At 40.4% G+C, this 20217-nt stretch overlaps 1 protein-coding gene across 1 annotated transcript in view; it reads right to left on the reverse strand.

Moving 5' to 3' along the window:
• Positions 1 to 1869: 1869 nt before the first annotated feature.
• Positions 1870 to 20217, reverse strand: part of CA10 (carbonic anhydrase 10) — a 454392-nt gene continuing 436044 nt past the window's right edge. The window contains exons 7-9 of the mRNA XM_075014587.1: positions 8016 to 8170; positions 4796 to 4970; positions 1870 to 2961 (exon numbers count right to left, since the gene is read on the reverse strand). Coding sequence (XP_074870688.1) covers positions 2939 to 2961; positions 4796 to 4970; positions 8016 to 8170 — 353 coding nt within the window. The 3' untranslated portion in view covers positions 1870 to 2938. The remainder of the gene's footprint in view (positions 2962 to 4795; positions 4971 to 8015; positions 8171 to 20217) is intronic.

Genomic DNA, 20217 nt, shown 5'->3' on the forward strand with positions numbered 1-20217 from the left:
AATGTGGAGTGCTCACCCATTGTAAATCAGGACCCTTTAAAATGTCCCAAGTTCAGCTTAGGCACTCAAAAAAAATCACCTAGTGACATTTGGAAACCTTGCTCCTCTTTGACTGTGACCACTCCTATTCCTAACTGAGGGTATATCTATACTACATAGAAAATTGACCTGATCAGGGTTGATCTTCCAGAGTTTGATTTCACATGCCTGGTAGTGATGCACAAAATCAAACTATGTGGGGTTGGCAGTCGATCCTTGTACACCTCACTATCGCGAAGCGTAAGGGAGGTCAACAGCAGCGTTTTTCCCATCGACTTCCCTCTGTGAGGCCAGCCGGGAAAGTCGACTGCTGATAAGTTGATTCTAGTTATGTAATTGCCATAGCTAGAATTGTATATCTACAATTGACTTCTCTGCCTAGTGTAGAATTACCCTGTGGAGCAGTTGATGAAAGGTCTCATTAAAGTGAAGGGGAATAACCTACACACTGTATTCCTGACAGCCCTATTCAAGGGCCAGGAAGGATATTAAGCGGTTTTTATTTGCAGTGGGCATGAACTGTTTTGGCAGCTCTGATTGAAAACCACAGCTGTCAATCTGAAACTCACTGCCAAAGTGCTAGAAAAACCCTGTGCATGTGTGTTTAAATCCTGAAGAGGAAAAAGCTCTTTTAATGAAAATGTGTACAGCTCCATTCAGATGCTTGTCCATACTCCAGTGCTGATACTGTGCTTGCCAAGATTTATCATGCTGACTACAGCTGGTGGGTTTTTTTTGCTGCTGATCCCATGTGACTTTTTGGCTGAATTGCCAGTGTAGTGATTCCACCTATCGAGTGCAATGGTACTGTCCAAGTCAGTTTCTTTTAGCATTCCCATGTGGTTTCTATCAGCACATCTGCATCCGATCTGGGTAGGATTTTTTCTTTTATGTAACTCACAGCTTTGGTGTAGCACCCTGCCAGTTCAGTGTTTTTACATAGCACTTTGTCTCCTATCACTGTGGCCTGAAAATACACTGTTATCTAGAGAGCTTGTCAATTGGCCATAGATATTAAAGCTTATGCTACATGACAGATTATGCCTCTGTATTGACATTGTGTATCTTTGCTCAGCTCTGACATTGGAGAGACAAGCTGCAAAATTGGCATTGTCATCTAAATATTCCCAGGGCTTGTCGGGAGTGGAGTTCAGAGGTTTGAATTGGCCTATGGTAAAGGCTTCTCAGATTTTTGAATCCAGATATGAACAGTTCCAATTGATCCTGTGCTTTAATTTGGGTTTATCTCTACTACTTCTTGTCATTTAAAAAAATCTTGTCAAGACAGGAGTCCATTAGTTTGCAAAATGGATTTGGAAATGTTGACAAATGCATTTGTGGTATCCCAGCGTGATTACTGCATTTCTCTATTGGGAAGGCCCCTATATACTAGCTTCACTTAATCCAAAGCACAGCATGAATCCTCACTGGTGTCTTTTCTATCGTATCATTCCTTCTTTCTTAAATCCCCTCAACTAACTTTCAGTAAAATACCAAATAGGTTTTATTACTTATTAGAAGTTTTATAATGGAGACCTGCCTTATCTTTCCTACCTTCTGTCACCAGACAAACTCAGATGAACACAGCTGCCAGCTATTTGGGCAAAATATATATTGAAACCATTTGGACTTTGTTCTTCTAGAAACTTTGCTCCCCAACTGGAGAACAGTTCCAAGATTAGGCTTCAAAGAACAAACCCAAACCTGATTCCATTGACATTTTAAAACAGAAATAGAAGATCTATCTAGGCAGTGACAACTTTGACATTGGTAATATACAAGAACATCAAAAATATGCACACAAACTTGTTAAACACATTTATTGAGTTCTTGACAGTAATCAAACACAGCGAATGACCATAATAAACAAGAAAAAAGGCATTAACGTTAACTTGGTCAGCTCCTGCTACATCTGTAAAGAAGATAAATCCCTTCCAGCAATTTACAAGTTTGAATTTGTATGTCTCAATAATGGACTCAGAGTGGGGAAATGGTAATTTTAATCAAATCCATTTTCAGTTGCCACCTAATTCTTCTTAATGATAACCCATGAAATGGAATTAAAGTTACACTAGCTTTGTGAAATGCATTCCTAATTGCCATTTAGTCAGTGAAACTGGTTGCAGACAAATCAAGTAAAAAAGAAAGTAAAGCTGCCACAATTGCTAAAGGCTTAGCGTTTTAAAAAGAAAAAATAAACCAAAGCGAGTGTACTAAATTAATTTGTTAAACACATTTATTGAGTTGTTAACAGTAACCAAACACAATGTATGACCTTTGTAAAACAAGAAACAGAATCTTGGCAAATCCTACTACAGATATGTGACAAAGGGGGATATATTTCAATTCTCTTTATATTCTGTAGTGATATATTTACAATACTTATCTCTCAATGTTGGTCCTTTTTAATTTAATAAACAGAAGGATCATAACCTAGAAATAAGTTTCCTCTACAATCTTCTTGTTCTGTCTTGTCAATATCCGTTAATGATATGGACATAATGAACTTTCCAAGGATTACTTGGCACACAGAATACAACTCCACTTTGATGCTGCACCGAGCCACCTTTTTATTTATTTTTTTCTTTTGAAGGGGAGGAAAGAAAGAATTTCGTATGTACAAAGGCTGAAACGTCTTTCTTTGTGAAGCTAAATTAGTTCAGGAAAACTGTATCAAAATTGTAATCACATTTACTGTAGTTATTGTCTTTTTTATTACGATCAATCATATGGATGAAATTTGATTTGAGTTTCCATCTTGGCAGCTTTTCTCTCGCAGCACATTTGCACATACTGTCATGAATCCAAAAGAGTGAATGAGGCTGGGTGCATTCTAGATTATGTCAATTCACAGTAGTAGCATTCCACTGAGGTTAGGAGGGTTTCCTGTTTGTCTTAGTTACTTGAGGAGCCATTCATTTACTGAAAGAACAGTAATAACAATTATACTTTACCAAACACCAAATATAAACTTCCTGTTTGTAAAAAAACTGAGTGCCATCAGCAATATCAAAATTACAAGTTGAGAATGGGCCTCCTCCTAGTCTTAGCACAGTAGACTTCAGCAGTGTTGCTCCCTGTAAGCTGAGTGCCTAGGCGGACAGGAGAGATTCATGTGCTGCCCAGCCAATTAACAGAGTGCACACATGCACATGGACACATGACTTGCAGCACATGACAAAATTTATTCTGCCCATGGATGGAAAAAGTTAGAGGGAACACTGGACTAGAGCTGGTAAATAATTCTTGAAGTGAAAAATATTGAATTGCAAAAAGTCTTTTTTAATAGGCAGCTTTTTAAATTGGAAAATGAAATCTTTAGTCATACTTTTGTCTTTTTTCAGAAATGTTTGTCTTTCTACATCTTCCTCCCATGCCCTCGGTCATTTTTCTGTGGCAAAAGGAAGAGCGGAATATGAACTGAATAATTTGGAAAACAGTGTTTTTATCAAACTTACTGTAATTCAAATCCACAATGGAGCCTGACTACTCAGCTGAGCTGCTTAAATATATGTTAAACCATATCTGCTAACTTTAAATATGATCTCATTTTTACCAATGTTTATTGCCATAATCCCCGTAGAGCTAACACAGCTCTGGGAGAGGGAGACGGATGCTATTCTGGATGCAACAATAAAATGAAAAGTAACTGAGTTCTGAATGCACAACATCTGTTGTCATAAAATCATAGAAAGTTAGGGCTGGAAGACATCTCAGAAGTCATCTCATGGAACGCGCTACTCAAAGTAGGGCCCATCCCAATAATACTGTGAAAACCAAAGAGAACCTCGCTAGATAGAGCTCTCAAAAGGAAAAGTCATAATTACGTTTTATTTCTGTGTAGCATTTCTTGCTGTTGTCATATGGCCTATTATTTTACTCCACTTTCTATCAGAATCTTTGGTGTGGAGCTATTCCTAGCACAATTATGTTTTGATTCTCATTTCCAGGCACAACTCCTCTTTTTCAAGAAAACAACCTGCAGCTACAAATAATCTTATTGTAAAAAAGTGGGATAAAGTGTTGTGCTGCAGTGCATCACTAAAAAATGTTTCATATATCAGATATTCTAAACTTGATAGCTGAAATCTGACACATTCGTATGCTACTCTATATATTTGTGTATTGATTTACTGTAATACGTCTTATAGCAGAGCTTCTCAACCTTTTCTCATAAAGTACTCCTTTTAAAAAAATTATAAGTACCCCAGACTTCCCTTGCATACCCTAAGTGGGTTGAGATACTGGGTCATAAAGTAATCTGAGGTCTTGAAACCTTTCCAGATTACTGTACCCTTTTCAGGAGTCAGATTTGTTTTGCATGCAACCAAGTTATACCTCACTTAAAACTTGCAGAAATTTCACAGAAGACTACTACTAAAATCTTGCTGACTTTCTGCAATCTTACTACCAAACAAATGAATTGAATGGTAATGTACAGACATTTCACCGTAATGAATATGAGGCAGTAGAAACACGTCATTTTCTGAATGAACTTTTAGATTGTACTGACTTTAATAGTGTATTTATGTAGCCTGCTACAAAATTAGGCAAATATCTAGAGGAGCTGATGTATCCCCGAGAAGACCTCAGTGAACCCCCAAGGGTACTCATAGCCCTGGTTGAGGAACACTGTCTTACAGTACACCACTATATAAAATAACATTATGTAAATCAAATGAGGATTTTCAAGAGGAAAGGAGTTTGACATAGAGTAGAAATTATTGTTCTGGAGACTGCCTCTTGTAAAACCTACCTCTATATTGTAGTTTCTGTGCTCTGTTGTTTGGACAATCTTTACCCTGTAAACTAAAGTTGATATTAGTTCGGATACATCGATTGTTGAGAGGCTGGACTGGTCTGAAATTGTCGCTCATGCTCAGAAATATCTGTGATGGCTGATTCTGGCTTAGCAGTCGTAAAGAATGCATCTATATAAAACACAAAACGGATTGGCAGTATTATCCTTCACTGTAAATAAACAATACTGAAAACTAATTACATTACCCAGATGCAAAGTAATCTAACAAGATTTTTGTGATTTGGAGCTTGGGGTGGGTTGATAGAGGTTCAGTCTATACTAAACCCTGGGGTAACTGGGATACTTTAACTAATGACAAAACCATTCCTTTTGTGGTCACAGTCCTGTTTCGCTAAGCCCCGTTGTAAACAAAGCACCCAGTTTTGTGCAGAGTAAACGGAAATGTCAGGAGGGATTCCTGGCTGAACAGGGAGTATATGGTATCCTTCGTATTACATAGTGGAAACAGGAGCAGAGAAAGGGAATGTGATCAATGACAAGAGACAGCTGCCAAAGATGTTATGGTAACTACTCAATTGCTTGCTATTGAGAAGAGAGCTGTGGGTGAAAGTGCTCACGTACTAGTTATGCCAAAGAAATCTGGATGGGGAGACTGACTGGTACCACATCTGTATTTTTAAAGAAGTTAGTGCTGCTGTAAGGCATTGGACATGACACAGTCTTGGAGACTGAAGTTGTCTCTGTTCATTAAAAAAATCTCACTTGGTCAGCACCAGTGCAGTCATTCCTACAATGCCCTCCTAATGGGCTTTGTTCTGATTTGGGGCTCCTTATGTGCAGTCCTTACCTATCATGACTACTAACAAAGTTGCCAGTTGTGAAGGTGGTATTTGTAGGGAAGGCAAATGTCCAAAACCAGCTATTAGACTACAATGACTTTTGAAGCAGCAATCTAAAGGTGAAAGAGCATTTATCCAATTACCATTTACTCCTGGAAGCTACTGTGTTAATTAGAGTAGTGAGTAAAGTAGGGGCATTTAATGAGCTTGGAAGATTTTTGAGAGAACTACACCAATGCATGGGTTTTGTTTACTGTAGAAGTGTTAATGACCAAATCTTCTGCTTTGTATCAGTTCTCAAGTGTGAGCGTACTGTATGAATTCCATTAAGTCAAACTGCAGAACTAATATGCATCTAACTGGTAAAGCCTGATGAGGATCACTACCATGAGATGAGGGACTTCCTGATATCTTTGCATCAGAGAGCTGGGCCCAGGGGACCAGTATGAAGGCTGGCGGGGAGTGACAGTTGCTTCTCAGGCAAGGATGATCTCCCAGCAGAGAGGCTCTGGGGTTATCGCTGGGAAGACAGGGATTACATTTGAGTTGGAAAGGCAAGGATGGTTGTCCTGACAGAGGGACAGAACAAGACTAACAAGAAACCTAAGTATGGTGGAAGACATCAAAACATGGGGAGGATGTACTCCAAGAAGGGAGGCTGGGGGTGGCATTGGTGGTTTTCCTGCTGGAAAGAGTGGGGTCTTAAGAACAATGTGGACTGGGGATGCTATGGACTATACTTTGAGACTTTTGTTACAGGATATAGGAACTAAGCTATGATAATAAATCAGTCCCAGGGAGGGGTATTATTTAAGTAAGACAGCCTGATGTGGAGGTCTTGGGATAGCTGAGAAAGGATGTGAGGAAGGTGGTGCTGTGTTAGTACTACAGCCTGCTACAAGGTGGTGCCATCCTTTGACTTCCACCCTCATTTCTCAGAAACCCACACTTGAGGATCTGCTCTCTGTGAGTCTCTCAGTGGGAGTTTTGGTATAAACTTCCCTCCCAAAATCCTAAAAACCTTAGATTTTGGGGACAAAATTCACTGCCACTACCCAAATAATAATAAGGAAACCAGGAAGAGACTACTTGGGAAATCTCAGTCCCAAAAGTACAAACCAGGACACGAACTTTAACCAATACCAGGTTAACAAAAAGAAAAAGAGAGAACTTTTATTATTACAACAATATTCATGTTGCAAGCCTCATGACTAGATGGAAGAGTCACAAAGTAAAACACATGGGGAGTCTCCACCAGGGGCCAAGAACTAAGTTACTAGGGGAGTAAAAGAACGTTTCTAAAAAGTGCACAGACATCAGATCCCACTTCCCAAACCATAAAACAATAAAGCCTAACGGACTTATCTAAACTTTACCCTACTTACAGAAGATTGGAGGGCCTGTTCTTGGAGGGAGATATTCTGTGTCTCTCTCCCTCATGGCTGGGAAGAAGAAGCAGCAATGGAGGACAGAAAAAGGGAGGAGCCAAAAAATTCACTTCTTACCTACCTATAGGCCAACCCCACCTGGCTAAGGAGGTTAACCCTTTTACTCCCAGGCTGCTAGCTAACCCTCATGATCATGACAAAATCCCATCCTCAAAAGAACACTTCTTCCTATCTTGTTTCAGGAAGAAGGGTTCTTTTGAATATGGGGTTTATTTTTGAAAGAGCCCTGTCTACACTGCTTTTTTTTTCTTTCGAAAGAATCTCTTCTGAAAAGAGATTATGCAAATTAAATGAAAGATATGTAAATCCATGTCTCATTTGCATTTTTGATTTCCCTCATTTGCATTCCTCTTTCGAAAGAGGAATGCAAGTGTAGATGTAGCCCAAATGAGGCTTAATTAGTGCTGAGTAGAGAGTACAATGAGTCTAGCCCCTACTCACTACTTATTTCAGCTGCAAGTATCTATATAACAGAAGTCCTCACTATATCACTCTGGAACCAAAGCCTGTCTTCTGAATTTTTAAAACAAACGTGCTTGCATCGATCCTGCCACCTTTTTCTGTGCCAGAAAATGTAGACTGGCATCTTCCCCAAAGGCTCTTTGCTCTAGATCCATTCCCACTGCATAAACTGGATATCCCACTTCCTCATGCGACCACAAACCTCACGCTTCTAAAGTTTTTAGTGTTTTCTGACTTAGCACAGAATAATCCTAATTATACTTCCGCATCTGAGTATTTTGCAGTCATTTTAACACCCCCCCAGTGCAGAAATTCCAAAATAAACTAATTGAAGGTAGAATATTGTATTAAAACAAAGAAATAAAAGAGAGAAACATAATTTCAAATATGATGCTACAGAAATGCACATTTAATATGTTTATTTTGATGACATTTAGTAGATCCATTATATTAATTTTAGTTTACCTGCATCCTTGTTATGTAGACAGGCTTGTTCATTATTATCCAACTTGCTGTTTCATAGCAGGGTGGAATAGTCATTGACCCATCATATGTAATGAAACTAGAGGTCTCTGGATAAAGTTCCTCAATGTTAAGTCCCTGCAGTAAGTATGCATCATCTAGAGAAAAAAAGGAGGACAACCATTTAGATCAAGCAATATTTGCACAAGACAATTTGTGTTGCACGTGCCTGTTACACTAGAATCTCAACCTTAGTTTTACTGAAAGAGAAAGTCAAATAGATATACATTGAGCTCTATACAAACTGTTCAACACATGGGCAGATAACAAGATTTTAGGGTAATAACTTTACCTGGATTAAATTCTGTCCTTAGGTGCTTGCACACAGCTCCGCATGACTTCAGTGGGAGTTCCGCACAAGCATTTGCAGTGAGAATTTGGCCCTGTTTGGGGTATCTGGGTTTAAAGCCATCTGAAGCTGTATTTCTCGATTTGTCTGCAGAAGTCTTTGGAGAATGCCAACTTACTATATTTTTAGAGCAATGAACAATTTTTGTTCAATAAAACCTTGGGAAGGACAAGAGCGTTAAAACTTAAGTACTCTTGTTTGAGAGAAGATTGTTCTGCCTTGTTAAGGTTAATGTATGATGATAAAGCTGCTCAATGAAGCCTGCTAGCCTTTCGTGAGCATGCTGGGAGTGGATGCAATATAAACTCAGAATGCTGAAGTTAGAGGGGAGAAAATATGCTGTAAAGAATCTTACTGGGTTTTCCACTTTTTCATATTGATTATGTTATTAACGAGGTGTACCTTTGCAGATGACTGCAGAGTGCAAACATGTGCCAGCATATAATTAGAAACGGATATATTTTTTAAGAGTCATTGAAGCCGCTCAGCCTCTGCTCCAGTGTATGTGTTATTGCAGTTATATAACACTGACCCTGCAGAGCTTCCTGCAAGTCTTTCAAACCTGTAAGTCAGATTTTCCAATATTCTCTGCAGAATTTCAAACTGCAGCAGTTTCTTACTAGATATTGTGCTATGATACTTTACATTTAAACTTTTTCACCTGCCTCCTCTACCAATCACGTACTGTTGAGGAAGCTGGGCGGTAAGATGAAGAACTGGTGACCTTTCAGTGGCTGCTTTCAATTGCATGTTGTGGCATTTGTTATACTTCATTAGATAAGCATGAGAATTGTACGCTGGCAAGGAAGGTATGTTGCCATGCTGCATACTAACCACACTGCTTCTCCTTTTAGGAAATGAAAGGAATACCCATTGACATTAATGGGGAGGGATGGATGCAAGCTAATGGAAACCAAATGCTAAGATCCCTGGTCACAGATTAGAGATTTCAGTCTAACACACATTGCTTCTAATATCTATCAGAATGGTACAACTTCCTACTGAGTTTTTCTGAACTTTCCCGTGCAATACTTACTGTAAAGTGAACTAGAATAAAAACAGCATGTTAATGAGCAATTAACTTACAATCAACAAATCTTTTAGATAAGGTTAAAAAAAGAAAAGGGAAAGATTTTTTGATATTGTAACTATATTTTGATCACTTTTATGAAATTCATGCTAATTTTGGCTAATAAAAGCTAAAAATGTTGAGTTCAGATAGTTTTCACCTTAGACAGCGGACAAGTCAGGCAATTCCTTTATTTCACTAGTTACTCTTTTCTCTGATGGCAGCAGAAATAGCTGTCAAAGTATGGTCAAGCATGTGAAGACTCAATGAAAGTAAATGAATCTTTGACTGATTCAGTTACAGTACATGCCTGTCACAGAAAACACATTTCTCCAGGTTTCACTCACTAAGGCTGTGTCTAGACTAGCCCCGAACTTCGAAGGGGGCATGGTAATTTGGGTGTTGGGATATTACTAATGAATTGCTGCGGTGCATATGCAGTACTTCATTAGTCAAAATTTCCCCTGAGACACCTTCAAAGTGTGAAACTTCGAAGTGCTGGCTTGCATGTAGCTGTGGGTACTTCGAAGTGCCCGCACTACCTTGAAGTTCTTTTACTTCTCAAAACTACATGTGAGCCAGTACTTCGAAGTTTCACACTTTGAAGTTGCCATGGGGGAGATTTTGACTAATGAAGGACTGCATATGCACTGCAGCACTTAATTAGTAATCTCCTGACACCCAAAATACCCTGCCCCCTTCGCAGTTTGGGGCTAGTCTAGACACAGCCTTAGTATATCAACTTACTTTATTCATGCTCTGCTTTGTGTCTGAAGTATAATAAAATCTGTATCTACTGTTTCAGTATTCTCACTGACGACAAATTTTATGTAAAATTTGATTGATCATGGTATTGTTGCGCAGTTATACATCCTTCATGCCTTCCTCCTCTCTTTCCCTCTCCTACCTTCCAAAAATAAATCAGAAAAGTCAAAATGATTAAGGAAGCACGGACACATTTAAAAAAAAGTGATATTTAATCTCAATTTGGGAAATTGTTGCTGAAAGATAAGGCTTACTCAGACAAAATACTTGTTCTTTGTTGAGTTGCGAGGGGAATAAAAAGACCCCTTCAGGTCACAAACTCCTGTCTCAGGCAGTAGATGGTCGGGATGCCCAGGGAATACAAATGTGAGGGCTGCCATCTTGACCAACACACTGGGGATTTAAGGAGATAAATGCATGAGTTGCTACAGCATGAGCTAAATGGTCAAGCCACCCTTTTCTCTTGAGCTTTACTGGAGTTTGTGTGTGTGATTCTGTTTTTCAGATGTTTCAGTAGGTGTTATGTCCCTTTGGAATTTTGTATTTTTACATCTTTCTATATACATTTATATTTTTTAAAATATTTACAAGCTGCCTCGAATATTTGAAATAGAGAGGCGGTGTAAAAATGTTTTAAATAATTAATTAAATAAATAGATGTGTCTTTATAGATTCATATCCACTGGGATTGGGAGAGACTAGACACGGTCACCAGTGAGTTACACAAGAAAAGACCTATTATCTATTTAAAATCAGTTCATATGTGATAATATAGACTGGAACACACTTACTCTCACGCAGGTGACTGAATCTATCACCTTTGGTGATATATTCAGCAGCCATCCTGGGACCCTGAATCTGGTTCCAAGCCAAAACATGTGCAAAACAATTACTGTTGCATTACTGAGCCAGAATGGCCTTAATTTTTAACAGCTAGAGATGACTGAACACACCTAAGCCCTATTAATAAAATAATTAACAGCACAGCAATAATTTTGCTGGAAGTAGTGAGCATGGAATGCATTTTTTCATGCCAGTGATTATTTTATATAATCATTACACACCTCTTTTCCCCATATGAATACCCTTCTCATTATTTATGAATCAGGGAGACTGGTGTATTCATTCTAAAGGACATGGACTCAGTAAGTATACATTGTTTCAAACTCTAAGGGACAAATTCTCCTACTGACATCCATATAAACTGCAGTAGGTTTGCAACTACCAGGAGGGAAAAAGAAATTAGTGAAAATCTGGGATATTGATAATTTATGGCTCTTTTTGGGTCACATCTCTTTATTTCACTTATAGATGGGCACTTCAAGAATTAGGCTGGAAGCAATACTGCAAGGTATCAAAGGGAACTACACTGTTGGGATAAACACAGAAACAGCTGCTTGTTTCCAGTGGAATTGTCCTCTTTATGCCAATGGTGAATTTAGCCCATTATTCTTAATGTGGACTTTTAGCCGGTGTACATATAGGTGGTTTTGTTCAGTCATCTCAGACAACACTTACCATGATTTAGGGCAGGACTGAGGTTTATAAAACCGCCTGTCCCTGTGGCCTAGTGTAAGGTCCAAGAAACCACGTGTTACTGGCAGGACCTCTGTGAACATAAGAAGACTGGGGCTGATGATGTGGTGGTCTTGGGGAGAGTGCAGCAAGTTACTCACATCTCTGAGCTAGAACTGTAGGGACTAGATCTCATCCCAGTGGGCTCACAGCCTCACCAGGCTCCTGGGCAAGGCAGGGCCCTTTCTCTGTGCCCCCAGATAGAAACACGGCCTTGGGTAAAAGGGGTGGGGCTGGAATTAGCTGCCTCAGGCAGCACTGAGCACTGTCTGGGATGTGCCACACTTACCCCAGGCACCACTGAGGGCTGTCCGCGATGTGCCATGTGGTGCTCTGGTGGTGATTTAAAGGGCCCAGGACTCTGGCTGTTGCCACAATGGTGGAGGCCAGGAACCATGGGCCCTTTTGAATCACCAGGCCTTGGGGCAGTTGCCCCCTTTGTCCCCCTGACACTCGTCAGCAGGCCTGCCTGGCCCTCTGTGCATAGGTTAGAACTAGCTGTAGAATCATTGCATTTTCTGAATGCAAGAACTCCCTTTGTGATATCACTCTGAATTGGGAAGAGAGGATCCCTGGACTTTCTGCCTCTTTTGTACCTATATAGGAATTTATCCCTAAATAATGTGCAATGTGTTTCCTTGTGTACCTCCCTCCCACTGTTAGATCTATTTGCTTTCTGTGATGCAATGCATTCAATAAATCTCATCTGCATTACTAATAATCCAGAGATTTCAAACACAATTATAAAACCATAATGTTCTGTGTATCTGATCCATGTGAGGGTTGGTTTAGACCAGTGATGGGCAATCAAGGCTAGACAGTTGGCCTCATCAGTGGCTTTCCTTCATCTCAGTGAGCCGCAAGATTTTTATAACCAAGATGATCTCCCACGATAGGGTAGTTTGCTAACTGTGCTAGATCAGACCCCATATTACCATGTTTGAGTCTCAGGATCCAGCAAGATATTTTTCTTTGGGGCTGAACAGTTCATCTGAGAGCTATTTGCCCACACTGATGTTAATGTTGAATTATGTTTAAGTTATAGTCTATTTTTTCCACTTGAAATTCTGAGCAATAGAGCCCCTCTTGGGATGAATCAGGTCCATTGTCTCTGTTTTTATCTGGAGCACGTTTAGATCAAGAAAAAGAAGAGTGCATACTAAATAGCAATTCACAGGAATGACAGAAGAAGTAGCATTTTCTCACCATCTTAATATGCCCAAGGAAAGGGGTACAAAGGGCAATGAAGTGGTGGAAGAAATTATTCTAGCCCAATAAAAGCAAACATTGAGCCAGGTCCTTATCTGGTTCAAGTCCATAGTAAAAATAGGCAGACTCCACGAGGAATGTGTCTTGAGAAGAAACCTATGGCATGTGGCACCTTACTAACAACATATGCCTTGAACCATCACCATCTCTTCCCATGCACTCCCATTTTTCCATATCTTAGCTACTTTTTTCCCCAGTAGGACTGTAACAGAAATCTTGCATTGTCACTAGTGCAGGTTGACACTCTCTAATACATCACTCTGTTGTCTGGCAACATCTGTAAACGTGTAAGATTTTAGTTAGCCAGATGACTACTTACCACAGATGTGGCCAAGTTTCCCTTGCTCCCACAAATTTTTTTTCCAGCTACTAGTCCTGGCTCTCAGTGTTCTGTGCTGTTATTTAGCTGTAATTTACCTCTAAATGTCTTCTAAGAACCCAATAAGTAGTGAAAGTGTTGGTAGTGTGCTACACAACATTGACCTCCCATGGTCCAGCAAATTCTTTTGTCCAGCATCTGTCAGGTCCCAAGAGTGCTGAATGAGAGAGGTTCAACCTGTACAATAGATCACCACCCTTTGATGTGATGTCTTTTTACGAACATGATTTATATTGAAGGTATAGACTTCATAAGGTTCACTTATTCTAGCTGAGGCTTCTCTGCATCTTTTGTCTATATATCCTTCTTTAATAAGCACATTGTGACTTTGCTGAACTCTAAGCATCATTCCTATCTGTTACCCACACTCTATTTTTCTTGAGCTGCTTATGCCTCAGGATAATTTCTGAACTCATGAACTTTTCTCTACACAAATTAGATTTCATTAGCTTTCACATTAATTTACATAAAGGTCTTGACTCTGACAATTTTCTTTACGGATGGTGAAATTCTCATTCTTTTCTCTGCATTTGTTAAACTGATTTTCTTAATCCCCTCTTCATAGCAAAAACCACACACAACAAATCTTTAAGAAACTACTTAAGCTACATACTTTATTTTATTAAATTAAAAATGCAACACACTAAAATGGTAGAACCTAATCTCAGTGCTGTCAAAGGCAAACACCCATAGATTTCAATGGGAGCAAGACTGGGCTTTTTTGAGTCTGGTTAATTAGGGCTCAAATACCTAGTGATATTTGACAGAGAATATTGTGTTCTTAAGGAATAAAAGCTACTCAATTACATTAGATCTTCTAGGTTCGTAATATGGAGTCATAGAAACATGGATCTGGAAGGGATTTTGAAAGGTTATGTAGATCAGCTGTCTGTGGTCAGGTAAAACTAGAAACCTAAACAATAATCCATCAGGAGAAAGGCATAGTATGGAGACTGGCATAGGAAACTAAATGGTCCAAGTTTTAATTTTAGCTTGGCTCCATCTGTTACCTTGGACGAGTTACTTAGGCCTGTTCTACGCTAGGATGTTAGGTCAAACCTAGCTGACTGAAGTCGATTTTCCAAGCAATTAGTCCACACTACCAGGGCTCTTCCACCAACTTTAAGAGCTGTTAAGATCAACTTTTGTACCCCTGACTTCATGAGGAGTAATACCAAATTCAGCCTTCCATGGCCAATCTTAGGCTAGTGCAGATGGAGCGTTATGCTCAGACTGACAAAAGTCACCTCTGATTTTGGATGCTCGTCTTTAGACACACAGGACCTAATTTTCAGAATAGTAACAGAGAGGTAGCCGTGTTAGTCTATACTCCAACAAAACAAAGCAACAGAAATGTAGCACTTTAAAGACTAAACAAAACGATTTATTTGGTGATGAGCTTTTGTGGGACAGTTGTCTGGCTGCCTCCTGTTCATAGTCTGACTTTTTCATGATGACAACAGCACCCCCTTTGTCATCATGAATAAGTCAGACTAAGAACAGGAGGCAGCCAGACAACTCTCCAACACCACATTTTACAGACTTCTCTCCGCTGATCCCACTTTGGAATTCCAAAGGAAATTACAACAACTACTTAAGGAACTTCCTGCTGCTACTTGGGACCTTATTCACTCAGACACACCATCTGAGCCCCAGCCTGGATTATTCTATTTACTCCCCAAAATCCACAAACCTGGAAACCCCAGATGCCCTATCATTTTGGGTATTGGTGCACTTACCACTGGACTATCCAGTTACGTGGACTCCCTCCTCAATCCCTATGCCACCAACACTCCTAGCTATCTCTGAGATACCACCAACTTCCTGAGGAAATTACAAAACATTGGAAAAGTTCCTGATAATGCCATCTTTGCCACAATGGATGTAGAGGCTCTAAACACTAATATTCCACATAACGACGGATTACAAGCAATCAGGAATACCATCCCTGATGTCACCACATCCAATCTGGTGTCTGACCTCTGTAACTTTGTTCTCACACACAATTATTTCCGATTTGGGGACAATTTATACCTCCAGATTAGTGGAACTGCTATGGGCACCAGCATGGCCCCACAATATTCTAATATATTTATGGCTGACCTGGAACAGCTCTTGTCCTCTATTACCCCTCCTCTACTTAAGATACATTGATGACATCTTTATGATTTGGACCCATGGTACAGAGACTGTAGAAGAATTCCACAGAGACTTTAACAATCTGCACCCCACCATGAACTTATGCCTTGATTACTGCATGGAAGAGATACATTTCCTGGACACTACAATACAAATCAAGGATGGCCCGATCAGTTCCACACTGTACCGGAAATCCACTGATCGCTATACTTACCTACACCCTTCTAGCTTCCATCCTGCACACATAACTAGATCCATTGTTTACAGTCAAGCCCTTAGGTACAATCACATTTGCTTTGATCCAACTGACAGAGACCAAAAACTACAGGATCTTTACCGAATATTCATAAACTGGAATTACCCACCAGAAGGAATAAAAAACAAATTGACAGGGCCAGACGAATACCCAGAGACCAGCTACTCCAAGATCGGCCCCAAAAAGCCAAGAACAGAACACCACCGGTAATCACCTACAGCCCCCAACTCAAACCACTGCAACCCATTATTAAAGACTTACAACCTATTCTTAATCAGGATGCCACATTCCAGAAGGCCCTAGGTGACATGCCTGTTCTCTCCTACAGACAACCTCCCAACCTTCTGAGGATCCTCACCAACAGCCACAGTTTATACCCCAGGAATACCAGTCCTGGAACCTTTCCTTGCAACAAAGCCCTCTGCCAGCTTTGTCCACATATCTTCTCTGGAAATACGATCACTGGACCTAACCAGGTTATTCACAGAATCACGGGCACATTCTCATGTTCCTCAACTAACATGATATATGCCATCAAGTGCCAACAATGCCCAGATGCTCTGTACATTGGACAGACTTCTAACTCCCTTAGACAAAGAGTTAATGGGCACAAAACAGACATTAAAACTCTCCAGATCCACAAACCGGTTAGTCAACATTTTAATGGAGTGCACCATTCTGTTAATGACTTAAGAGTTTGCATGTTACTAAAGAAAAATTTTCGCACCACTCTTAAAAGGGAGACAGCTGAGCTGTCTTTTATATTCAAATTTGGCACATTAACACATGGTTTGAACCGGGATGGGAATTTTCTGAGTCACTATAGGGGCTCATGTGTATACTTGGCTTAATGTAATTCTTGACCTTCCTCCCCCATTCTACCCCTCTACTCTCTGATTTGCTCACCTTGATCATTTTTTTCTGATTTGTCCCCCTTGATTACTGTTTTCGGTTCTCTGTGCCTTAAATATTGAGTCTGTTCTGGTATGGCTATGGTGTGAAGAAGTGGGTCTGTTCCATGAAAGCTCACCTAATAAATTATTTTGTTAGTCTTTAAAGTGCTACTTGACTGCTTTTTTGTTTTGATATATAGACTAGCATGGCTCCCTCTCTGTTAACATGTATTCTGGGGATACCATCACTGGACCTAACCATGTTAGTTACCAGATCAAAGGCATATTCTCGTGCTGCACTTCCAGCAACATCATATATGCTATTATGTGTCAACAATGCCCTGACACTGCACATTGGACAGATGGGGCTAAACCGTCACCAAAGTATAAATGGACACAGAGCAGGCATCAAGAAACTCAATACACATAAGCCGGTCAGTGAACACTTCAGTGGAGTGGGCCATTCTGTTAAAGATCTGAGAATTTGTGTCCTGGAACACAGAGAATTTAACAACAAATTAGAGGGGGACATTTGTGAGTTAGAGTGCATATTCAAATTTGACACATTAACACATGTGAGACATCAACTACCTCACACATTACAAGGACTGCTTCCCTTCCTTTCATGCTCGTAATTATCTCAGACAGGACAATTAACATCTCCCCACCTCTCACCCCTTCCTTCAATCTTTTTTGCTTTGTCAGTTTTTAATGCAATTTTTTTTGTCCTATGTACTTATAAATGTCAGTCTGTATTGGAAATGAAATTGATCTGAAGAAGTGGGTCTGTCCCACGAAAGCTCATCACCGAATAAATCATTTTGTTAGTCTTTAAAGTGCTACATTTTTGCTGTCTAATTTTCAGAGGTGACAACCTTCCACAGCTCCCACCTTAACTTTTGAGAGCTCAGAACTTCTGATGATCAGGTCCTTGGTGGCTAAGATTGGGCACCAAAAAACTAAAGCCTCTGAAATTTGAAGACTGTCAGGATATTTGCCTATCTATTCTCTTGGCTGAATCTGTGAAAATTGAAACACTTATTCATATGTTCCCCTTTGAGGCAGTTAATGGTTAAGCTTTACATTTAAGGAAGTCCAATATTTGGCAGCCTTTTCCTTTCAGATGGATTCTTGGCAGTACATTAAGGCTGAATTTCAGCACAGATTCATTGGAAGCTAAAGTGTTGTTTTGTTTCCATCTTTAAGGAAAGTGTGGGGTTCCCTACCAGCAAATGTATAAAATAAGGGGGCATATCTCAGTTTTAAAAAACAATATTTCCATTTTGAAATCAAAGAAAACTACCTTCAGTCCCTCCTCTGCCCTACTTTAAACATGAATATTAAAGCAATTATTTTCTTTAGAGGTAGTCACATAGTACCTGATTAAGTCTATTTAAACAAACAGTCATTTCAACCTGCTCAAATGTAATTCGTGGCGCTGAACCACTGGCAGGAGAATAAAACAGGCATTTAAAACCCACTTTGGAATCCCCAGGGTGAGTGTGTGTGCGCGTGGTGGTGGTGGTGGTGGGGAGTTACCTTCATTTTAATAATTAACATTATTAAATATTATTAAATATTTTTAAATAACCCTTTTGCCCCAGTTTGTCCTTGGGCATATTAAGTAACAGACTAAACATTTCTTACTGCTTATTGCTTGAGCTGGCCTACTTACTGTACCTGAGTTTGGATCTGCTCTGAACTTGTCACTTTGGCTATGCTGTTACTGAAGTAATTTGGACTGGCCATTTTGTTATGAGTACATCGAATATTGACTGTAATAGGGGATAGCTAGAGTGCAAGTTAAAAGTCTCCAGCTGTGAAATGCAGTATAGAAATCCTTGTAATATAGTAAAATTATTTTTTTAGCAATGACACTATAATCCATCACCCAAGGCAACTGCAAAATTACTTTCAATACATTTTTCACATTCTCAGTTTGCACAAAAACCACTTCTAATCAATACTTGTTACTGCAGAAAGCAAGCTCTATGTACTACAGCAGCACATTGTGTGCTGGGTGTACCTATTTATGGTTTGATTTTATGAGAGTCAATATTAACCATAATTCAAATTTTAAAACAGGTCCAATAATGTTTGACTATGAAATGTAGAACTACCTACACTTTGCATTTTCATGTTAATGCCTAAATTCATGGCTCATCTCATGACCTAAATTCAGTGTGATTGGAACAAATATAGTTCAAACTCTGTTTTCAGAGAGGAGGAAGAATCATTGATGAAAGGCTAAAGAACACAGTGTCTGCACTCGAGTTAGAAGCAGCTTCCCTCCCTCAGATTTTGAATGGGGGAGGCCTGTTTGCATGAGAGACATGGTGGGGCTCAATGTCTAGTGGGCGGTCTGTATCAAGTGGAGTGCCCCAACAGTTGGTTCTGGGTCTGTTTTTGTTCAACATCTTCATTAACGACCTGGATGGGGGGATAGATTGCACCCTCAGCAAGTTCAAGGATGACACTAAGCTATACACTAGTGGATATAGATAGGTCCAACGTGACCTAGGTAAACTGGAGAATTGGGCCATAAGAAGTCTGATGAGGATCAACAAGGACAAATGAACTTGGGACAGAAGAATCCCAAGTATTGCTACTGGCTGGAGACTGACTGGCTCAGCAGAAGTTTGGCAGAAAAACACCTAAAGATTACAGTGGATGAGAAGCTGGAAATGAGCCAACAGTGTGTTCTTGTAGTCAAGAAGACTAAAGGCATAATGGTGTGCATTATTAGGAGCATTGCTTGCAGATTTAGGGAAGTGATTATTCCCATTTATTTGGCACTGGTGAGGCCACATCTGGAGTATTGTGTCCAATTATGGCTCCCACATTACAGAAAGGACTTCACCCACAGGCTAGCCATCCTCCTGGCCACCCTCCTCAGCCTCCTGTGGAGACAGTGGCCCAGGCTTGTGGGTCCTGAACCCCCACCACCCCTGCTGGGTGGGACAGGGTCATCATGTGGGAGTGGGACAATGATCACTGGCTGCAGAACCTGCCGATGAAGAAAGAGACCTTCCTGGAGATCTGCAGCTGGCTCGCCCCCATGCTACGACACCAGCATACCTGGATGAGGCCGGCCCTCTCCCCGGAGAAGCACATGGCCATCACCGTATGAAATTGGCCACCCTGGACAGCTACCAGTCCATAGGACAGCAGTTTGGGGCGGGCATATCCACCATCGGGGCCATAGTCCTCCAGGTAAGCCCTGCCCCAGACCCTGCCCCACTGGCAGGAGGGAGGGGACCGGCGGGTTCGGGGGATCCCAGGTGTTGATTGGAAGGGGACAGGACTGGGGAGGCGGGCAGGCCTAGCCCAGAGGGGATACCACATGGCTGCTGCCGGAGGGGTGCCCCAGCAGGGGGTCCCGGTAGGGAAGGAAGGGGTGGAAGTGGAAGGGGGCAGGGACCCTTCTGTGTATGCCCATGAGTGCACCCGT

The sequence above is a fragment of the Carettochelys insculpta genome, chromosome 20 (genome assembly GCF_033958435.1).
Source record: "Carettochelys insculpta isolate YL-2023 chromosome 20, ASM3395843v1, whole genome shotgun sequence".
In the NCBI taxonomy this organism is placed as follows: domain Eukaryota; kingdom Metazoa; phylum Chordata; order Testudines; family Carettochelyidae; genus Carettochelys; species Carettochelys insculpta.